At 42.9% G+C, this 22,500-nt stretch overlaps 2 protein-coding genes across 9 annotated transcripts in view; both read left to right on the plus strand.

Annotated features, from left to right (window-relative positions):
* The window catches only part of ldb1a (LIM domain binding 1a), a 25,201-nt gene extending 10,648 nt beyond the window's left edge, over positions 1–14,553 (plus strand). The window contains exons 1-11 of one of the 7 annotated variants that reach the window (XM_012827579.3): positions 1,033–3,230; positions 6,055–6,157; positions 6,354–6,398; positions 6,517–6,592; positions 7,044–7,146; positions 7,323–7,495; positions 8,440–8,562; positions 8,983–9,066; positions 9,506–9,629; positions 10,030–10,178; positions 11,192–14,553. In XM_012827579.3, coding sequence (XP_012683033.1) covers positions 6,138–6,157; positions 6,354–6,398; positions 6,517–6,592; positions 7,044–7,146; positions 7,323–7,495; positions 8,440–8,562; positions 8,983–9,066; positions 9,506–9,629; positions 10,030–10,178; positions 11,192–11,422 — 1,128 coding nt within the window. In that variant the 5' untranslated portion in view covers positions 1,033–3,230; positions 6,055–6,137 and the 3' untranslated portion in view covers positions 11,423–14,553. Of the gene's footprint in view, positions 1–1,029; positions 3,231–6,054; positions 6,158–6,353; positions 6,399–6,516; positions 6,593–7,043; positions 7,147–7,322; positions 7,496–8,439; positions 8,563–8,982; positions 9,067–9,505; positions 9,630–10,029; positions 10,179–11,191 lie in introns of those variants that run through there. The other 6 variants (XM_012827575.3, XM_031579385.2, XM_031579387.2 and 3 more) reach the window with 6 other exon arrangements.
* A 5,969-nt stretch (positions 14,554–20,522) lies between these two features.
* prom2 (prominin 2) overlaps positions 20,523–22,500 on the plus strand; it is a 22,371-nt gene continuing 20,393 nt past the window's right edge. The window contains exons 1-2 of one of the 2 annotated variants that reach the window (XM_031579384.2): positions 20,523–20,765; positions 21,293–21,628. In XM_031579384.2, the coding sequence (XP_031435244.1) occupies positions 21,361–21,628 (268 nt within the window). In that variant the 5' untranslated portion in view covers positions 20,523–20,765; positions 21,293–21,360. Of the gene's footprint in view, positions 20,766–21,129; positions 21,172–21,292; positions 21,629–22,500 lie in introns of those variants that run through there. The other variant, XM_042709641.1, reaches the window with a different exon arrangement.

The following is a 22,500-nucleotide window of genomic DNA, read 5'->3' on the forward strand; positions in this document are numbered from 1 at the left end:
GGGATGATCTCGCCGTGCATAATGTGGATGGAACGAGGGCCCGCGGTGGCAGGAAATGATCCAGGGTGATTGGAAATGTGCTCTCCTCTCTGCCACCGGCTCCTTAACAGTAGTTGGTATGGCTGTCACACATGCGGCGGCTGTCGCTTGTGCATTATCGCGCTCCGCCAGCCGTGCAGCTGGGAGCGGCCTGCGTGAGTGGAGCTGCGATGGGGCCCCTCCAACCAATGTCTGGGCTGGGGATAGGCAGGCTATCAGAGAGCCCCTGGAGCTAGGAGAGGCAGGCAGGCAGACTTATCATCGGGTAGGAAGATTGGGTCACTGATGGGCATGCGTGTGGCCGAGCGGAGCGGAGCACAGCACAGCTCTGCACAGTTGCTTGGCTTCACCCCGCGGGGGGCCAGTCAGTCAAGTTTTTCCACGCTGGAGGATTTTAACCTTGGAAACACAATCCACACGGTTGGATGGGTGACATTCAGAGTTGTTTTCAGGGAGGTGTGAATTGCAATTTCACTCTTTGAAATTTGCCAACACACACTGGTTATCATATGGGGAAGGCAGACTTCAGGCAAGCCAACGCACACTGGTTATCATATGGGGAAGGCAGACTTCAGCTAAATAACTGACGCACAGGCTTTTGCTTGAATGACAAATGCGTTATGCAATGGCCCCATCTGGTAGATGGGGGTTGTGCGGAGGCACATGCACGTAGGACACCATGACACATTTTCTGAGAGATTTCAGTGAAGACTATCTCTTAGAGCAGCTTACGGACACCAGTAATAAAACAAGGCCCAGTACTCAGACGTTAGAAATGATCAACCTCAGCAACCTTTAACTGCAGTGAAATTATGCTATAGCAGCATGCATTAAAAAAAATATGAAAAATAATCAATTAAATTACTCTTTTTGTTGTTGCACCTCAGTGTGTAGATATGTAGGTATAGCATGTTTTGTTCCCTCCACTAATTAGTTGTTGCTGAAGGATTAAAAAAAAAGGAAGATCCAATAAATATTCTGATTTACAGTAGCAGTGGAAATGCTTTTTTGTCCCTAATTGAGGTCATTTTGTTTTGTCAAAAGCCCAGATTCTGCATTATGCACATACATTCAAGCGTGCTCAAGATGGATCAGGTTACTGCACATAGATGGCAGCAGGTATCAGCAGAGCCTTATCAGTAAGCCTGGAGTTAGATCTAAGGCCAGTAGATGGGGATGCTGTCTCATGCCAGCATGCTGCTCCCTAAGGAGAGGCGGCATGACCCGTCACATGCTCCTCACATGTGACAAACAGCCAGTTTGGAATTAGGCAGTCTGGGTCCGGATGGGCCACCTCCCAGGAACCCCTGTGCTCTTGATCATGCCGTGACTGGGCTCTCTGTTTCTGGCTCTGTGATTGGCAGTATGGCAGCGACGGAGGGTCAACACTCAGTGTTACTATACCGATGAGAGAATAAGACAGTTTAAGGTTTTTCTTTTCTTGCCGTTTTTTGGTTTTGAGAATGTATAGATGTATGTTGTAGTCTGAGATGCTACTTATGCTAAAGTCCAGTCAATTTCACCAGATGATGACCCAGTCCAAGACTTTCCATTAAACTATATTGCAAAATATCCCATGCAGAGGTCACTACCTGAATGATTTCTCTCCAGATTATCATTTTTTTTTTGTAGTCAGGTGAGAGAGGCGCCAAATTGCTTTCTCCAGATATCCTAAGTAGAGAAAGGAACTATAACTCAGTGAGATGTGCCCACAGGGCTTAATTCTCCAGTGGCTTATAATCAGTCTGCGATGGGGACAGGCCATCACATTATCCACCAGAGAGGCTATTCAGGGAGACAAGGGCCTTGATTCATCTGAGAGAAGAGTTTGAATAATCACTGCTGCAGACATTTCTAAATTACCTACCGAGGACAGCACAGGTGTGGTGAAAGATACATTTGTATGACATTTTTTCTGATGCATGTGTTAAAGTGCAGTGTTATTTCGTAACAAGATTTTTCTAATAAAAATCCTAAAAAAGGCCTGTTTCTTTCTTTGTATATGAGGAGATATGTGGTAGTGTTTTGGTGGTTTGGCAAAGGCCCTTTCTCTCCTCAACTTTTGGTAGTTACTAGTTTACCTATGTAATAGCAGTGTGAGTAGTTTACCTATGTAATACCAGTGTGAGTAGTTTACCTATGTAATACCAGTGTGAGTTGTAGGTACTTATTGGCAGACAACAAAGGCCAGACAAATGTTTTCTTTTTGAACCATTCATGTGCGGTCAGACAGTCATTGAATTATCTGCTGTGTTCTGTTTTATGTTATAAGATGTGTGGATTTCCCATCTATAAAGCAGGTGCTGAGAGTTAACTAGTAATGCCGGTTGTTGATATGAAATAATTTTCATCTCCTAAATTGAGTAGACCTCTCCTCAGTTGATCCAGTGGTGTACATCTACAGAGCCCCTTCCACTTGTGACAAACACCCCTTTCATGCGACGAACCATTTAGAGTTGATACTGAATGCTGCCTGGACCATTTGGCTTGAAAAGTGTTGTTTTGCTAAATGGGAAGAATACAGAGACACATCTTCAGTCTTTGCTGCGAGAACGGATAGTAGAGGCCAATTTTTTTATAATTAATTTTTTTGTGTCATTAAAAATAGAATAAGATATTTTTTTGTCACCACATATTGGTTTTAAGCGTGGTCGAGATACGATAAGGGGATGGGGATTGCCTTAGCATAAACCCCCATGTAGAATTGTAACGTAATATTTATGTAGGCTACCAAGAATCGTAGGCCTGAGGTTTGACCTGAGGGGGGAGGGTAACTCTGCAGTGATGTTGAACACTGCTGGGGGTTTCACTCTGGTTAATGCGAATGGGCTTATGTGCAGGCAGAAAGGGGAGTGCATGTTGGGGGAAGCGCGGATCTAGAGAGGAGGGCTTCAGCTATTGTTCAAGCCTGGCCAGGAACAAAGGCTTGTTCGGGGTCCTTTACCTCCGATTAACCGTATACAAGTCATTTTATCAGTGACTGCAAACTAATCATAGTGCAGCATTTGGCTGGAACGCATCGCTTCTCGTTTCTTATGTAGCGTACCAAATGTTCTCTATTTAGAGGGATTTTTTTTTCTTTCTCGACTGGGACGGTGAACGGAATTTCTAGCCAGCTAACTGTAAGGTTAGCTGACGAGAGTAGCTAACGTTAGAATAGAGGAGCATTTTCTGCCCAGACTTTCTTGCAGGTAAGTGCGGATACTGTTCATGTTATGAATACTAGAAATGTATCAAATTGATTTAACTTCGAATTCAAAGTTTTCTCTACTCAACAAAACATAGCAAGAAACTGTTGACACGGGCCCGACTGACTATGCAAGCTAGCTGATATCTTGAAGCTAACTGTAGCTAGCAGGCTTACTGTTAACGTTAGCTGTCAGCAAAGCCAAATAGGTCCAGCTAACCTGAGGATTTCATCGTCGAACAGCTCCAATTTTAAGATTGCATTAACGTTATTTTCTGCTTTAAAGTTAGATATACGTTTATTGTACCCCTTTAATAGATACGCATTTAGCAATTACTTGCTGCGTTGGTAGTTCCAGCTAGATTGTAAAGATAGCACATTAGCTTACAAGCTAATGCTTATGGTAGCCAAGTTAGCCATGTTTTTGTTGACGACGGACATTGTGGTAGCTACCCATTCACGGGCTGTTCGGTTCATACAGTTTGTGTTGTCTTGGGTTTCACAAGACGTTGGGAAAATATATGAAATTAGTCGGTAGGTAAATATATATTGCAGAATTTCAAATGCGATGTAACTTAGTTGGAAAACCCGAGCGACCCCTTTATCGCTTTTCGTTCAATATCCTGCCATGTCATTGTGTGTGGTATTTCTTGCTGTTGAAACTGGTGCATTCTTAGGGAAAAATGCACGCGACTTTGCGCAAATATGGAGGCAGGTGCTATTTTACTGACTTATGAAGCCTTGCAACTGCAATACTCTTTGACGTGATGAATAGGCTACTAACAATAACGTTAACGGGTACACCACCATCATTAACTCTAACTACCCTTGTGTTTTCCTTTATGATGCTTATGATGCATCCTTTATGATGCTGTGAAGGCCTAAAGTCTCTTTGATCTGTGTAAGTGTGGTAAACTGCCAGTCAGCATTTGGCTACCTCATAAAGTAAATATTACAGTTAAACGTCATGAACAGTTGTGAAACTGAATTAAACTGAAAAAAAAAAAATGATGTAACCTAATTATTGAGAACTCTGTAAATGGAAGGTAGTCACCACGTATTTATTTATTTATGTTTGTGTCTCCCTGGGTTTGAATATGGGTAGGAAAAACACTTTAGGTCCTTACAGGTTTACACTGCAGTGGTGCTTTATCAGATAGGCAATTTATAAAGTGCCATGAAGCCAGCACCAATGGTGCAGTTGATGCAGCTCTTGGGTGGCTCAAGAATAACTAGTTGCCTTTGCTGCTGCTGCTGTCTAGTTCTTTTTAAGTAGTAGTTTAATCCTGTAGTTTTTGTTCAGGGATGGACAGATTCTTTGGGTGCAGTTAAACAACGACGGGCTTATAAACACCGGGTTTATATGAATGTAAAAGGGGAGTGGGGGTTGGGAGCTAGGAGGTGCATCTGTCTCCATAGTGAGCGTCAACCTGCCTCGGTCATAATTGGATGGGAGGTGAAAACAACTCTTGCTGTCAGGCTGCAGACTTGTGTGCAGCCTCCTGTTTTCATAATGGCAATCCCCTTTAAATGGGAGTCTCTCTCTCTCTCTCTCTCTCCCACACACACACACACACTCATCTCCTGAGGAAATCATAATGATAGTAATAACCCTCTCCGGCAGCACAAGGTCTCCTCTTGGGGATCTGAGGGCTTTTTTTTAATGGGCTTCGGCATTTACACACAGCTGTGCATTAGACCGGAAGGAGGGCACGGAGGGCTCGTTTACGGCCTCACTCCCCCTTTCCAGCTGCTAATGAACCCTGCCCACAGCCACTAATGGGTGCCATTTCACAGGCAAAACCGATAAGCTCAGCCGGGCCGAAGGCATTTTTGTTTGTGAGTGTCGTCTCATTCCGTGTCAAATCTATAGGAAGGAAGAGTATGGAGCGTGGGTTGCAAAATGGTTCCTCTCACCCTGCCTCCACCGTTATATAGTGGTGCCGCAGCTGGAACAGAAAGGGTTAACTAGCTGGCTGAGCGAGCGAGAGGGAGAGGGAGTGGGGGTTGGGTGACACGCGCGCACACACACACACACACACACACACACACACACACACACACACACACACACACACACACACACAGAAAGGAAGGAGATGGAGGCTGTGCAGCACGGGATCACGTGGTCCCTCCCTCTTGGGCAGGGACAGGAATGACTATTTGTCAGGGGTGGGGAGATGGCTCTCAATAACAGTGTACGAGTCATCACACGCTGTTTGCTTTCAGGGAACATTATGTTGTAGTGTTTTTCTTTGCATTGACTAGTTGTGATTCATGCATATTTGGTAGCCCTTGTTTATCGAAAGAAAACCTCCCCGCTTTTGATTATCAAATGCAAAACAACACATTCAGAAATGCAATTTTGTCAGTACCTTGCAAAAAACGTGACGTTAACGTGAAGAAGCTGGCCACGATGGGCACAGTGACATTGTCCTCTGGAATTTTGACTGGCTCTCATGAGCAATCTGTGGAATGTTTTAAAGCCATGTGGATTTCTGGTCACGTCGCAGGTGCCCAGTAACTGTTCCATTCTTCTTCTTCTTTTTTTTAAGTCAATGTATCTTTTATTGAGCTTTCAAACACAAAGACAGTACACTCAACACTCAAGACACGGCAAAACAAAAAAGGAAAATAAAAATAAGGGAATAACACTGAGACAAACAAACAGGCAACCCCACAAAATAAAACAAGGGAGAATAAAAAAAATAAATAGTCCCGAGAGTATTTAATTGCCTATAAAGTATATGTAGTATATACCATCTTATTCAGAGCCAAGGTGCATTGTCAGCTGTTGCTACAACCTGTTTCCTTTCTTGTCTCCGCAGGCTGCTCCTCTAAAAATTTCAAGCTGTACTCCCCAAAGGAGCCCCCGAACGGTAGCGCCTTCCCCCCCTTCCATCCAGGCACAATGCTGGACCGAGACGTGGGGTACGTCTGCACACCGCGCACACAACGCTTGCACTAGAAATCTATCTATCTATCTATCAGCTTATTCCTTTCCTCTAAGATAGTTTTATTAGCCTTCAGCAGATATATCTTAGATATGCCCTTTTCTACAGAGTGCTTGTGTTAGAAATTGTGTAGAAATTGCATCAGATTTAACTGCATGTTTGTGGCTTTGCAGCCCCACGCCAATGTACCCTCCTACATACTTGGAGCCGGGAATAGGGTAGGTAGATCTTTGTTGCATGGTGATCTGTTTTCATAGAGTAGCAAACTAACCAGACGGCCTGTTTATCCTGGTTTACTAATAAACGGTTTGATCTGTGTTTTTTTTTTTTCCGTAGGAGACACACACCGTATGGGAACCAGACAGACTACAGAATATTTGAGCTTAACAAGCGACTACAGAACTGGACGGAGGTGAGATCATTGTTTGAAGAAGCCATTGTTGTTGTTGTTGTTAGAAAAGATGCGAGGGTACAAAGCCTAGTACTTTGAAGTGCTAATGTTACACCTTCTAACTCACTCACGAGACACAGACAGTATGTTATGTTGTCACTGGTTAAACAGATAGGTTCTCATTTGGTAATCAAATAATGAGATTCAAGTTCACTGGGAGAGCCCAGCGTAGCTGTGTCAGTTATCGGACAGTGTCAAACATCGGCCATTCTGTTAAACAATCAAAATGCTAAGTTTAATAATGGACCAACAATCGATATGCTCAGTTTAATAATGGACTAACATGACAACGCGAACATTTGCCGATAACACACGCCGTCCGATAATTGACACCTTACCGATATGACGTAACCAGGTAAGGGCTCTACACTAGTTTTCATGCATTAACTCGGCGTCTGTTTTGAATCCACAGGACTGTGACAACCTATGGTGGGATGCCTTCACCACAGAGTTCTTTGAGGATGATGCCATGCTCACCATTACGTTCTGTCTGGAAGATGGGCCCAAACGATATAGTAAGATTTAACTCGTTTTATTTATTGTTTTATTGGCTCTCTTTTGTGGCGTTTATTAAGAATATTAACCATTGATCAGGATTTCTGTTAAAAAAAGTTAGAAGAACTAACGACACATTTTAGCTAACTGTACTGGTTGAGAAAAGGGAAAACAACGTATTCTTTTTCTCCAACAGCTATTGGTCGGACATTGATTCCCAGATACTTCCGGAGTATCTTTGAAGGGGGAGCCACAGAGCTCTTTTATGTCCTGAAGCATCCCAAGGAGTCCTTTCACAACAACTTCGTGTCTCTGGATTGCGATCAGTGCACCATGGTGACACAAAATGGAAAGCCCATGTTTACGCAGGTATTGCATCACCATTGCCCTCAAATAAGACAAGACAAGACCACTTTAATGTAATTCTGTTGATTAAATTGATACTATGAACATAGGCTTGGGCAATCATTTAAATAAATGATTAATCCCAATACTAAGTGGCTGCAGGTCCCCAAAAAGTCTTAAAATGCCTTAAATTCACTTTCAGCAATAACAGTAGGTTTGAAGCACCCGAGACAGTAAAAGGTTAGCTCTATTCTTTTTAAAGCAATATTGAAGCGAATTCAACTGTGTAGTTAAATAATGGTTAATGATCTCAGTCAGTGAGCAACCTTGAATTTGAACTTTATGGCGTAATAAAGAACCATTCAACCATAACAACAGGAAATAAAGGAATGACCAACACAAACAATGACAGTATACATAATATGCCCCTTCCCTGTTGGTTTTGTCTGTTGCATAACCCTCTATACATGTGTAGTTACACCCTTAGTTAGGATATAATATATATATATATATATATATATATATATATATATAATCATCCTATTGCAGAACGTGTGTAGTGCTAATACTATGACAGAAACATTAAGAAAGCCAGGGCAGCTGGTTTGGATCACTAACAACTCTGTTTAACGGGTGCAATTTCCCTGTTATAATACTGCGTTCATTGCCCATTAGTCTTCAAACCACACGTGCCCACCGACTGTAACAGAATATACAAGAATACACCAATAGATGGCTCTCATAACTGCATAAAATGGATTGATAAACAAAAATGTGTTCACTTGGAGTATAGTGTCACTTTTGGTGTGTATTTCCATTGCAAGTGAAATCTTAAATCATTTAAAGTGGTATTAAAAAGGTCTTTGATTGAAAAAAAAGTCTCAAATTGAACTTGTTTTATACCTGGTTTGTTTTGATAGAAGACAAGTTTAGTTTTGTGATCTAAATTCTGTCCACCTACCGTGCAGGTTTATGTGGAGGGCCGCCTGTACCTGGAGTTCATGTTTGACGACATGATGAGGATCAAGACGTGGCACTTCAGCATACGGCAGCATCGTGAGGTGGTACCCCGCAGCATCCTGGCCATGCATGTAAGGGTCTCTTACTGTTGTTGAGAGGTTTGCCGGTTTCATTGAGTTTTTCCTCATTACTTATCCAGCGGAGAAAGGTGCTACTGATGCAGGTCTCATTTGGAGAATGACTGCTTTAACATGAAGACATAAAAAGCAACTAATAAGATAATTACAATTCTGCGGTTATTTGTTTTTTTGTTGTACCTAGCCATATTTGATCAGAACTAGCGTTTCAAATACATGCTTTTATAATCTTTGCCTAATCAGTACCTGTTCAGCATGAGGGTTATTTCTACATGAAACTAATTCTACATTTGGCACTCTGAGATTCTTCTGAATGAAGAGTGCGTTACAAATAAAATGAATTATTATTATTATTATTATTATAAAAGAAGCACATGCTGTAGTGACGTAATCATGACTCTCTTTTTGTCTCAGGCTCAGGATCCTCAGATGCTGGAGCAGCTGTCAAAAAACATCACACGATGCGGTCTCTCCAACTCCACATTAAACTACCTCCGAGTAAGTGTCTGCTTGTACATGTTTAGAAGATAGTCCTGTGTTGCCCAGTACCCCTGTTGAATTCCATGTTTTCTTGTAAAATGCTGTGAACTTGCTCTACAGGTAAAGGAATATTTGTGGGTAAATGTGGTTTTGAATCTCCAAATGTGGTTTTTAATTTGGTCCGTTGTAGGTTTACTGACCTATTGACTGGTCCAGACCAGTTCCACAGTAGTAACATTACCTAAACTGTGTGTGTGGTGGTGGTGTTTGTGCAGAATGTAGAGAGTGGGGGCTATATGGCTGTGGTTTTTCTAAATAAGTTTTAGGTTTCAGAAGATTTGATGATGATGTTGTTGTTATTTATGTTAACTTGGTCGAATGCCATGGGTTGCTTCATAAAGTAGGTTCTATCGAATTTACATGTGTTGCTCTCTCTCTCTCCCCGCCCTCCCCCCAGCTCTGTGTGATCCTGGAGCCCATGCAAGAGCTCATGTCCAGGCATAAGACTTACAGCCTCAGTCCCCGAGACTGCCTCAAGACCTGCCTGTTCCAGAAGTGGCAGCGGATGGTGGCTCCACCAGGTAAAGGGCTTACGATGTCCGCCCAGCTCACCTTTACAGCGAATACGGCCCACAACAAGTAGTGTTGCTAAGATGCTAAGATTTCCCACCTTTCGTAATGTACTTTTGTGTGGTTCTGTTCACAACACTGTAGCTGTTGGCGTAAATGGCCAATACTTATTATTTGTAACTGTGGTTACATTTGTATAGTTATGTTTCAAACAACACAAAGACTGAGGGGAGGCAGGTGTGTAAGGGAGCTGTGTGTCTGTGTGTGCATGGGTTTGTTTGTGTGTGTGTGTGTGTGTGTGTGTGTTGAGTCAGATAGAATTGATACTGCGGAAATTGAGTATTGGTTTGGTTTGAGATGTGACGTGCCATGTGACACGAGGCGTCTTTTCTCTAAACCCCCCCTCCCCAGCCGAGCCAGCCAGACAAGCGCCCAATAAGCGACGAAAACGCAAGATGTCAGGTGGTAGCACCATGAGCACGGGCGGCGGCAACAACAATAACAACAACAGCAAGAAAAAAAGCCCCGCCAGCAGCTTTGGTCTCTCCAGCCAGGTACCTGTAAGCATCACATTTTGATCCTCACCTTCTTTTGAATCACAGGGTGCATGTCTGGGGTTGGGATGGGATGGGGGGGTGGTGTGGTAGGGGTGGAAGGGTTGCTGGGAGGGACCTGTTTGCCTAGTTTTAAGTGAGTGTGTGTGTGTGTGCCCGTGTGAGCTACTGGAAGCATGGGATTGGTGAATCTGAACTGAATTCGAGGTAAGCCCCATGTTAAAATAAATTTAAAAAAAAAAAAAACGAAAAAATTAAGACACCAGGACATGATCCAGTGATGGGCAGTCCCTGGTCCTTAAGGACCGCGAGTCTGTGGGTTTACACATGCTTGGTTTGGCGATGATTGACAGGCGAATTGACCAATGACTGAGACCCGAGGTGGAATTGAACCCGTGCTGCACTCAAGGATCAGGGATGCCCACCGCCGGCCTGGTCACTAGGGCAGGCCCACTGAGCCGTGCTCCTGGAAGCCTGCCAGACGTCCGTGCCCCCCAGCCTAGCAGCTTCTGACACCATCCGTGGAGCCGTAATGGCTTCCTAGGATGACTGTTCTTGATCCCCGGGTGTCGGGCGCTTCACTGACCGTCTGGCAGTCGTTCAGGGTCAGGGCTGAGTCGGGCCTGCACTGGGCAGTCCTGAGATAAGCGAGTGATTGTTGTTTACCTTTTTTGGGGGTATTTTTGATTTACTGGAAAAGCTGTATAGAGTAACTCGGCATAGAATAAGGGCTCCTGCGGTTACATCTGCAGTACTGTTGTATGAAGATACACGTTAAAAGCTTGGAACTGGTCCAGTAAAAAGAGGACGGACAGGTGTGGAAATCCTGTAAGAAATCCACACCAATGGGCGTCAATGGGCTCCATGGTAACTCCAGAGCTTTTTGAGCATTCCAGGCCCCTCTCTCGCTCAGCAGTGGCCCTCTGCTAAGGTCTTCTCTGGGGGGGGGAGCTGTCCACCCCATCCCACCCCACCCCGGTAGCGGGGATAATGTTTGCGGCCCTTCCTGTCCTCTGCAGGATGTGATGGTGGTGGGCGAGCCCACGCTGATGGGCGGGGAGTTCGGGGACGAGGACGAGCGTCTGATCACGCGGCTGGAGAACACGCAGTTTGATGCGGCCAATGGCATCGACGACGAGGACAGTTTCAACAACTCCCCCGCCCTGGGCGCCAACAGCCCCTGGAACAGCAAAGCTCCTTCCAGCCAGGAGAGCAAGAGCGACAACCCCACCTCCCAGTCCTCCCAGTAGACTACTGCACTCGTGTGGCGGTGGGGTTCGGAGGGGGGAGGGGGGCGGGTTGAGGTGGGGGGGGGGGGCAAGTGAAGGTGAAAACAAGGGGGAGAATTGGAAGCCAGGGAGGTGGTCACTACTAAAGGACAGTTGACACATTCATATATTGTGTGTAAGCGTGTGTGTGTGTGTGTGCATGTGTGGTGTGTGTGCGCGTGTGTGTGTGTGTAGAATCATAACACGACAGAATACACGACAGAAAAGTCCTCAAAACCGGCCCTCAAGGTCATTGCTCACTGTTCTGAAGAGTCCCTAGTGATGGAGGTTCCATTAACAAGCTTTCTGAGATGTGCGTTTGGGTGTTTTATAGAGCAAAAGTGCAACCTCAGCTCTCCCTCCTCAGCACAGCAACAGCACACTCCCTCTTGGTCAAACAGATGAAGTGTGTGTGGGTGCTTTTGAGTGTGTTGTTTTGTTTTTTTATTCTTTTTTTTATTTTATTTTTTGTGGGTGGGTGTGTTTTGATTTCCCATTGCTGCATACAATGGCTGGGTCCAGTCCGGTCCGGTCCGGTCCGGGTCTCTGACTAAGCAGTGTTAGCAAAGGCCGCTGTGTCTGTGGGTTCTTGTTCCAACCTCGGGTCTCTTGTGTGCAATCTGCCTGACATGGGCACTCTGGGTTCTGTTGTGCTCACTCCACAATGAAGGATTATATATTTTATTTAAATCGCTTTTAATAGAGACAAAAAGTATTGTGTGCACTTCAGATCAAAAAAAAAGAGAGGGGGAAAAAAATAAAACAAACACTCAGCTTTTTTTTTTTTTTAAAAACTCAATGATTTGTTTTGTAGGACCTGGTTGGAACAAAAACCTGTACAGGGCCGGAGCTTGAGGACCGGAGTTGAGAACCACTACCTTAAATCTGAAAACAAACCGATATTAAAAAAAAAAAAAAAAAGCTCAAAGCATTGAGATTGAGGTACTGGAGTTTGGGGCTCGTTCACCCTGAGCAGATTTGAACTGACAACACAAACAAACAAGTCCCTGACTCAGCAGAAGTGGTTTTTTTTTCTTTGTTTTTGTATCTTTTACATGGGTTTTGTTTTTTATTTTTTATAACAGTTTTCTAAAAAACGAAACCAACTAGCAAGCAAAACAAAAAACACCCTGAATATTCTTTGCACTGTCTTCACTGTTTTCTCAATCTATTTTTCTTATAATGGTGGACTCTGTTCTTTGTAGTCCTTTAATATTAAAACATGCGAAAAACATCTGAAACGTGGAACTGGAGAGTAAAATCTATAAATGTGTATAAAAGCTATTACTGTCAAATATTTTGTAGCATTATTACCATAATAATTATGTAATTACATGGTCTGTGTATGTGATTTCTCAGACAAAATCATGAAAGACTATTTTAAAGGTGCAGTATGATTTTTTTTTGTTTTTGTCAAAAGAAGAATATTTCTAGACTTGCAACAGTTGTGTGATTTAGAATTTGGTTTTTAGGTGCAATGATGGTGAAATCTTAAAGAAATGGATTTGAAAAAAAAATCACGATTTTCAGACTGTACAGGAAACCGCTGTAAGCTTCAGAGACGACTCGCTTATTTCAGGACTGCATTAGAATGATGCGTCCTGAAGCCGTTCTAGAACATTTTGACACAACAAAAACTCCACACTGCGCCTTTAATCATGACTTTAAAAGCAGACGCCATTTAAACATCATTGCTTTACTCTATAAAAGAAGTAACTCATGACCTGCATGTTCTATTTCCCACACATGTTCAAGGGGTCACTCTTTAGACGACCCCCTTGATTCAAATTGTCCATAGCACTTTGTTTCCTGATTGATCTACAGGGGAACAGTGGCCAAATACCTCCGAACAATTTTTTTTTGTGTGTGTGTGTGTGTAAAACTAACCATTTCTTGGATGTGCTTTCCTGTACATCCCGTTTTAAGCCCCCTTGTTTTTCTTATGTTGGAAAAGAAATCCCTCTCCATCCACACTGCAGTTAATGGTTTCTTAAGGTAATATCTTGCCCACCCGACCCCACCCCACAATCCCCTGAGTTCTAAAATAGATTTGAAAGCTGCAGACCAAGGAGCTGATTGCAAGATCCTTTAATATCCCCTCTGATAAATTTGTACAAGAGAATCATTCGTGTGGGATTTTTATTATTGTTTTTTTTTTTTCCCTTCTCATTTTGTAATTTCAATTTTGTGTATTTGTGCTTGTATATTTAAGACAGTAGCCAGTTTCTGTACAACTGTACTTCAGTGTATTCCTCTTTAGAAGACCCTAAAGACCATCCCTGTCTTATGTAAAAACAATAACATTTTTGTCAAATAAAGAAATGTATGAAGATTAAAAGTAAAGGGTACAGATACCATTCACGTCAGAAGTAGATTATAGTTTTTACTTCAATGTACAATGTATTTATTTTTTTGACTTCATGTCATTGTATTCTTTCTGGATTCAGTATGTCTTTCTGTAAAATATGTCAATATTTGCTGGGAATGAATTTGATGTTGCTACTCCTCGAACAGGGACATTTGTGTGTGTCCTGATCATTTACTAAGCACCAGATGAGTTAGACATAACATCAGTAGGAAACAACTGAGTAGTAATTGTCTCGTCATTTTCTAGCTCCTTTTCAGTCGGCAGGAAGTGTCCCAGTACTCGGGTAAAGATTGCAGCTCTTCCGGGGGGTGTGTGTTTGGTTTGGTAATCTGAGCGAATTAAGAGCTGAAAGACAGCAGAGGGCACTGCGAGCCGCGCTTCCTCAACATGTCACATCATTTACACTGCATAGCCTCACCCGCTTTAAAGCACTGGTGGAATGAGATATTAAAAAACAAACAAAAAAAAAAAACAAACAAAAAAAGTCTTTTTGCAGAACCTTTTTTTCACTAATATTTGCTCTATCTGTGTTCTTGATATGAAACCAAAATTCCGCAGATAAACAGCAGTAGAGGTAAGGGATATGCTAAGGAGCTACTAGCAGGGTGACCGCAGAAATCGAATGGTGATTTGCCCTCTTCGCTGTTCCTCTGATCGGGGGGGCAGTTTGATATATATTTTTGCTTAGTTTCTGCCATTGATAATTCATGTATGGTATCAATAAAAAATAATTTTCACTTGTAAAGTATTTGTGGTGTCTAAGTTGCTTAACCAGTGATGCTTATCACTCTACTGAATGTAGGGGAAGTATTGGGGATAGTATTTTAATGTGGGGGAAGAGGGTTGTAGGGTTGTTTACAGCAGGGGTTCTCAAACTTTATGGGGCCAGGGACCCCTAAAAGGGCAGAACATTTTCCAAGGACCCCTTCATAATCGCATCCCAAATTAAACCATATAGGTTTATAGCTATTTGTAATGTTATATTCTTTTGGACTCTTTTACTCTAAAATCATACTACTAATATCACAAGAGTTTTAGATAGTCATTTTATTACATTTGGCATTACTTGACAGTATCTAGGAAAGATTTTTAAATTATCTTTTTTGTAAAATGTGTTAAGAAGCTAAATAATGTTTACCTGTAAAAAAATAACCGATAAGTATCGATATCCGTTTTTAGCGTGTAAGATACGACTACATCGATGCGTGAAGTCCCGTATCGGTATTAAAATGACATTAACCGGTCTTTGCCCGATGTAAAAGTTATGAACCGGTTCACAAGCGTTTGTCTCTCCGTTAAGTTGCTATGCAAAACACTCATTCGCTGACCTGTTGAATATGAGCTCAGTCAGAACAATGACAGCCTGTCATTGGCCAAAGCCCGCATAGCATAAGCCAATCAGGCTGTATTCTCACAAATAACACCCCGAGAAACATGGAGGTAAATAAGATGTCTATGCAGTGAATAGGGTTACAGATGCGCTCCTTAGCGCCAGCTACCCTCGGGGAGTTTGAAAAGGAACGAACGCGTCTCGGCCCAAAATCAGATATTTTTTTTTGGCGTGAGAAATTGGATGTGTGGCGTGAGTGCGTGTGAAAACATGCAAAAGCGTGTGTCACATGGCAAAACCGTGTGAGTTGGCAGCTCTGGGTTGCAGATGCGCTCCTTGGCGCCAGCTACCCTCGGGGCTGAAACACACCAAACGCGTTTTTAAAACGGCAGACGCTTCAAAAACGCCTTGGCAAAGTGCGGCGGGCAAAACATTCGCAGGGGCACCAGGCTGTTTTTCCCAGCGCCTAGGAAGCGGAGCTGCGTGCGCAACCTGCCTGGGCCGAATGTGACAGTGATGAGCGGTGCGCCTTCGCGCCTTGCGCTGGAAAGTTGAGAATGGTTCAACTTTTAAGCGCATCTAAAAAACGCTAGAAAGACGCAACGCGTGCCGGAGAAAAAGCGCACACGCAAGGCGCGCCGTACCATAGAAAACAATGCATTTGCTAGCGTCCCGTTTTTAAAAACGCGTTTGGTGTGTTTCGGCCCTCGGGGAGTTTGAAAAGGAACGAACGTGTCTCGGCCATAGGCGGAGATCGCGGGGGGACGTGTCCGCCCCAACAATCATTGAAAAAAAAAAAATTGAAAAAAATATTAATATTAATTAAAAGCATTACGACACAAGCGGTGCTAATTATAAACGTAAAACAATGTGTTTTTTTAAGTGTTGAAAAATCATGATCCCCCTATTCCTCAAAGTGGTTTGGTTCACGCTGTTTTCAACGGTCGGGGCTACCGGCAGCTCCGTGTTTCAGTCAATCAGCCCAGTACATGGTCAGATTGTGAGATTGTTTCCTCCTCTGTCCCCTGTCATTGCCGCTATGATACACGATATGTAAAGAGATTGACCTCATTCTCGAACGCAGTTAAGATGTAAAGAAGATTTTTTTTTTCTAAACTCCATTTATGAAGTTCCTGGGACAATTCTGGCAATCATGAAAGTTTTCTCATCTGGGATTCGTTCTTAACTTTGAACAGAATTTAAGAACGCTAAATATCAGTCATAAATCAGCCAGATTGGATTGCTCCCATGTTCTTAAGGGCTGAATTTGTGAGAAATCGTTGGTGATTGCCTTCACATCAATTCTACATTCTATAGCATACAAATCAAATAGTGAGACACTGGCAGTCAGTCTGCTCTCTATATTTAGTTTGAAATATTGTATTGAGAAACATACAATTTAATTGACATTGAAATTGAAATTGACAATTATATGTTTCCTTTTCAAAAACTAATTTCACAAAACTTTTCTGTTAGCCATTTCTGATATGCAGTAGCTATGTAGATACTAAAGCTAGCTTCGTTTATTGTTTCCATGGTAACAGGAGCTGTCTCAGAATAATTCGCTTTTCTGTTGGCTATTTCTGATATGCAGCACACGAAGATATGAGACTGAGGGCAAAGAAAACATGCATGGTCTTGGTCATGCATATTTCAAATTGTGTATATGTACAAACATTTGTATATTTGAATGTGTGCATTTTACTGCTATAAAAACTATAGAAAGCAGGTGTTTGATTTTGCCTTCTCTATCTGTCAGTAGTTTGATTTGTATGATTGGCAGATTCTGTTCCGTTTTTCTCAATGATGGTCAATTATTAGTAGTTAAAGAAGCACTATTACGATAATTTAGATTTCGTTTCAGTATTTCAAAGTGAATGAGCTGTGGGAGCACAAGAACAGTGAGCGTCTAGCAGCGATTAACATAGAGCCAGAGCCAAGTTGCAAAGGAGCGTTAGAAATGCTCTGCTTAAATGTATTAGCTTTAGTAGCTGTAGCTAGATAAACACTGCCACCTTGTGGACAGTAGATGCGATAGAAGACGCTGTTTAGTTTACTTTTTATCGTTGAACTGATCTACCACGGGAAAAGACGTTCATGCTGCTGAATTCCTCCTTGAAGAGCCTTCGTTTGCGTTTGAACGTTGGACATTATTTGTCTGTGAGTATATATTTTGTGTTAGTACATTTAATGCCGTTTAGAGAATTTAAAAATGACGTCGAATTTCTGTTTGTAAATGTTATTAGAATTCGGTATTTAGCAGCTAAGTTATGCTAGCTCTCGTGACAGCAATTTTTTCATGTCCCCCCTCCCCCCCCCAGGAATTACTCTCTGAACTTTTACCATGTATTGTCCCCCCCTACAATGAAATGGGATCTCCGCCCCTGGACTCTCGGCCCAAAATCAGATTTTTTTTTTGGCGTGAGAAATTGGATGTGTGGCGTGAGTGCGTGTGAAAACATGCGAAACCGTGTGAGTTGACAGCTCTGTCTGTGGTTGATGGCGATCGTAGTTGAGTAGGTGGCACTGCTCGAAGTTGTCCACTGTTTGTCGCCATTTTCGCTGTTTCGCTGTTCTTTTTGCCCGCCAGCTACCTATTGTAGTCACGTGACTGAAAACTATGAATTATAGACCTGGAGAGAATGACAGATTACAACTCCCATTCATTTCAATGGCCAATGCTATGCTAGCTACGCTATTCATTTCGACGGCCAATGCTATGCTAGCTACTTACTTTTTGTATACTGTATTGCAATTAAAAAAAAAAAAAAAAAAAACCTTTGCCAGACTTTTTCACGGACCCCCAGGCAATGCGTCGCGGACCCCACTTTGAGAACCTCTGGTTTACAGCACAGGTAAATTGAAGGCATGGTCACGGGTGGCCCAGAACCACTCTATTAAAAATCTACTCCACTTGTACTTGTAACTGCAAATAAACTATACATTAAGTAGGCTAAGAGAAAATGGGTAAATTAGCGATACACATGTTTAATGGTGTATTTTAAACTCCGGTTGAAAGCCAGATGTAATACCTTCTCCTAGAGTATATCCATTATCCATCCACAAATACATTCATCCACAAAGCGTATTATTTCCAAGAGGGTCGAGATACTTGTCTGCCAATTTGTAGATGGGTAGTAAATCAAAGATTAACTTTTAGTTTAGTTGTCTTGTGCCTAAATCCTGCTCACCTCATGAAGAAAGATTTTAGGTGTGTTTGGAAATACAATACAATACAATTGCAGTGTACAGCTGTCAATGTCATGATGTCTTTGATATTAAAAGGGGCCACATGCATTAATCAACACCCTGTTGTAATTACATTTAAGTATAATTTGCATTTAATTACACTGGTCTTGTGACACATACCAAAAATGCCCTCCTTACTATTAGAAAGGAGTTTACAATGAAAGGTCCATGACTTGTTATAATGAATCACAACTTTTAGAACACGGAACATGTTTTGAGTAGAACACTGAGTGAGTAGAATACTGTGATCCAGGGAGGGAGTGTGCAGCCAGTGTGCCTCAGCGTTAGCTGGTGCCCTGTACTGTGCGTATTGTTGACTTGTGTCTGGAGCCTGAGGGATCAAAGGTCGCGGCACCAGGACCTCCGTCGACGGTTGGATTCCCCCTGCGGTCTGTTTGCTGCAGCAGAGCCATTAAAAGTGACTTCAGGTAAATATGCCATATCCTTGTTAGAGAGTTTCCTCAATGTGAGGTGGATTATTTATTTGTATTTTGGGAGTTTAGACAGCTTAGATAGCTTAGTTTAGAGTTTGAATAATATTTCCAATGCAAATCAGGCTTAGTGGAGCGCAGAGGAACTATAGGGCTCAGAAATGTGGATCATCCCTTCCGCCCACTTGTTCTCCAGTAAAGGACCTTTATTGCGTATGTTCACTTCTTTACTGCCGACGTTTCTTACTGGAAATCTCTTGTTGTGTTTACACCACAGTTAAAAAAAAAAAAGATTACAGGTAAGAACAAACATGTTTCATGTTCTCTCATTGCCCTGCAGTTAATGATTGACCTTTTGAATTCATCAGAAGACAAGGGTTCTCATGTGATCAGGAATTGATCCTGTCAAGGGTTGACCTACTTAAAGGAATCTGAGTGGTGTGCCTCATTTTGACAATCCTATCTAGTCTATCTGGCAGCCTATACAAATATTCATTCACCAAGTTGTGGTTAAAGCTATGGCACATCTGTCAGTTCACACATAGGGAGTCATGACCTTTACAGTATATATGTTTCCATGGTAACAAGTACATTTTCTTGAACCCCAAAACAATAGTGAAGCTGGCATCCCTCACTTTGGTGACAGTTTTTCCTCAAGGGGCATCTTCAGCTCAAGCTGTGTGTGTTTGTGAGTGTGTGTGTGTGTGTGTGTGTGTGTTTGTGTTTGTGAGTGTGATAGAGAGTGAGATATGTTCAGGGCACTCCCTACATTTTAGAGTTGTGCCTTTACATGTTTGTTCCTGTCAGACATGCTGGATGCTGAGGAACTGATTCATAACAGTACCTGTGCTTCTCTCGGGCTGAAGATATCTATCTCTAAACTTAGTGTTGGAGACCTGAGTCATAACAGTACCTGTGCTTCTCTCGGGCTGAAGATATCTATCTCTAAACTTAGTGTTGGTGTTCTTCTGCATGGCTCTTCGGCTTTGAGCCCAGAGTAAACTAATGGTTGTGACGACACAAACACCATGGATGTTTTTATCAGTGCTATTTTAAATTGCTCCCAGGGTAGCATTTAAAAGATTTAAAAAGCCCTTTTTTATCTTTTACATTTACATTTAGTCATTTTGTCCAAAGCGACGTACAAGGGAGAGAACAGTCAAGCTACGAGCAATAGAGACCTAGTGTAACAATAAATACTACTTTACATAAGAAATAGAAAAAAAGAAGTGAAGGAATGTAACTGCTGTAAGTGCAAGTTAAGTACTTGTCGAAGTGCAAGTTAGGAAGGGAGGTGCTCTCTGAAGAGTTGGGTCTTCAAAAGCTTCTTAAAGGTAGAGAGGGACGGGGCTGCTCTGGTAGTGCTAGGCAGTTCGTTCCACCAACGTGGAACTACAAATGAGAATAGTCTGGATTGCCGTACTTGCACTCTGTAAGTGATTGCTTGTTCTGCTCCCACCTACTTAAATGCTCTTGTAAGGGCAAATGTTACACCCAGGATGCTGCGCTCGTCTAGTGAGCGTCGTGTGGCTTGTCTCTGTCAAGATTGATTTAGATGTGAGAAGAGATTTCATAAAGTATGTGTGGCAGCCTTCCACTGCCAGCCAACCCCTGGAAATATTTACTTTTGGATCCTCCCCCATTCTCTCTGCTCTGCTCTGCTCTGCTCTCTCTCTCTCTCTCTTTCTCTCTGCCTCCAGATCCTCCCCTTCTCCCTCCCTTCTTCTCTTCCCCCTCTCCCTTGCCTATAACTTCCCACAGCTCATTAGTCCGGCCCCAGTCAGGTCAAACTTTACCGTGCAGCCTATCAGCGTGTTCCCTGGGTGAACCTCTCTCACACCTGTCCAGACCTAGCCGGCAGACACACGGTCACTGTGTCCTTCACGCTCACCGGTACCTTGGTCATTCAACGCCTGTGGCAACAATAAGGGTGGAAAAAAAAATCAGGTAATGTTGCTGTTCATGTTTTTTCTGCTGTGATATGTCCACAGGCGACATAGTGTGTGTGTGTGTGTGTGTGTGTTTTAGGGGAGTGTTCAGGTGTGTGTGTGTGTGTGTGTGTGTGTGTGTGTGTGTGTGTGTGTGTGTGTGTGTGTGTGTGTGTGTGTGTGTGTGTGTGTGTGTGTGTGTGTGTGTGTGTGTGTGTGTGTGTGTGTGTGTGATATGTCCACAGGCACTAGTGTGTGCATGTTCAAGACAGGTCTGTTTATTGGGTAAACAGGACAGTGGCATCACATTTGCTTGTTAGTGCTGGATGGCTTAATGATTTTTTTTCTCTTTTTTTTTTTATTCCACTCAAACCTATTTCTGCTCTCGTCTCTCCTTTTGTTGCCGTCAAACAACATCCATGTGGGTGGGTTCTGACTAATGTTTTCACGCAATGACATCCTGTCTCTGTGGGTGAAACTTTGTGAGGCACATTAAGACACTGTTGATTTCATCTGTCTGAACACCGCCTTCCTGTTTCCTCCCAGCCATTGAGTCTCAGAAGCTAGACCATGAGGTGACGAAGGGGTCGGTGCGTCTCTCCGTCGCGACGAGCATGGGGACCGAGAAGTGGAAGTTGGGGCACAGCCCTGCATTTGGGGGTTGCCTAACTAGACCGCTGCTGCCACTGCTACTACTACTACTGCTGCTGTTACTGCCGCAGCTAGGGACATGTCAGGCGTCGTGTCCAACACAAGAGACCCCAAACACTCTGACGGAGCCCCGCTATGGGTCCCTGCCCAGCTTGGATGTGAACAGTGGCTTCATGACGGGGATCGTGCAGTCTTTCCTGGGTCTCGTCCAGCCTAATCCTTTTCCTAAAGGTGAGTCCATGTCACGACAGACAATGGGCTGGTCTGTCATAGTTTCCTGGATACGTAGGGGTCAGGAACGGCCCAGGTTGTATTTGGAGAGAGAAAAAAGACAACAGACTAATTGGATATTAAAACGGTACTTTTGTGAAGGTGGGACTGGGGCGTAGGAGTTAACTCAAGTAGAACGAGAGAGAGAGAAATGTGTGGAGCTGCTGGGGCATGCAAGTCAAAATGGTTTAGCATTATTGTGCTTTTATATCATACAATATTATTGTATTGAAATCCACTGAGTACTCTCTTTATATAAGATGTAAATCCACAGAGATCTTCAACTGACTTCAAAACATTACAATACATTTTATCTTTGATTTTTAAACCTACATTTGTAGTTCTTAATAGTTAAGCCAAATCAGACAGTATGAGGTCATCTTTGGTTGGACTTCCTTGTGGTTTGACGGAAGTACACCATTCAGTCACTGATAAGGAGTGCGTCTTTCTTGCTTGTGAAACTTAATCTATTTTTGCGGGTAAACAACAGTGATGCATTGTGTCACCCTTCTGCTCTATTGATGCTTTGTAACATTATTATGTATGTATCCAATTCACCTCCACAAACCAGTCCCTCTCCTTCTCCCTGTGTTTTTACATTTGGATCTGAGTCGTCTTCAAGCGCTGGCTGGCAGTGCCACGCAGCGCCACGCAGCGCCTGTAATCCTCTTGTCTCCCTCCCTTCTCTCTTCATTTGGACGGCTGCCACCCTGCCAGCCCACTGTAAAGGGTAGCTTTGAATGCCATGGAAACCAGGCAGTGCCATGCCATCATTGAAAAGCTGCACTTAGTCTGTAGCATTCACGAGACACACACAGACACACACACACATA

This window comes from Clupea harengus, chromosome 13, assembly GCF_900700415.2.
Source record: "Clupea harengus chromosome 13, Ch_v2.0.2, whole genome shotgun sequence".
Classification (NCBI taxonomy): Eukaryota; Metazoa; Chordata; class Actinopteri; order Clupeiformes; family Clupeidae; genus Clupea; species Clupea harengus.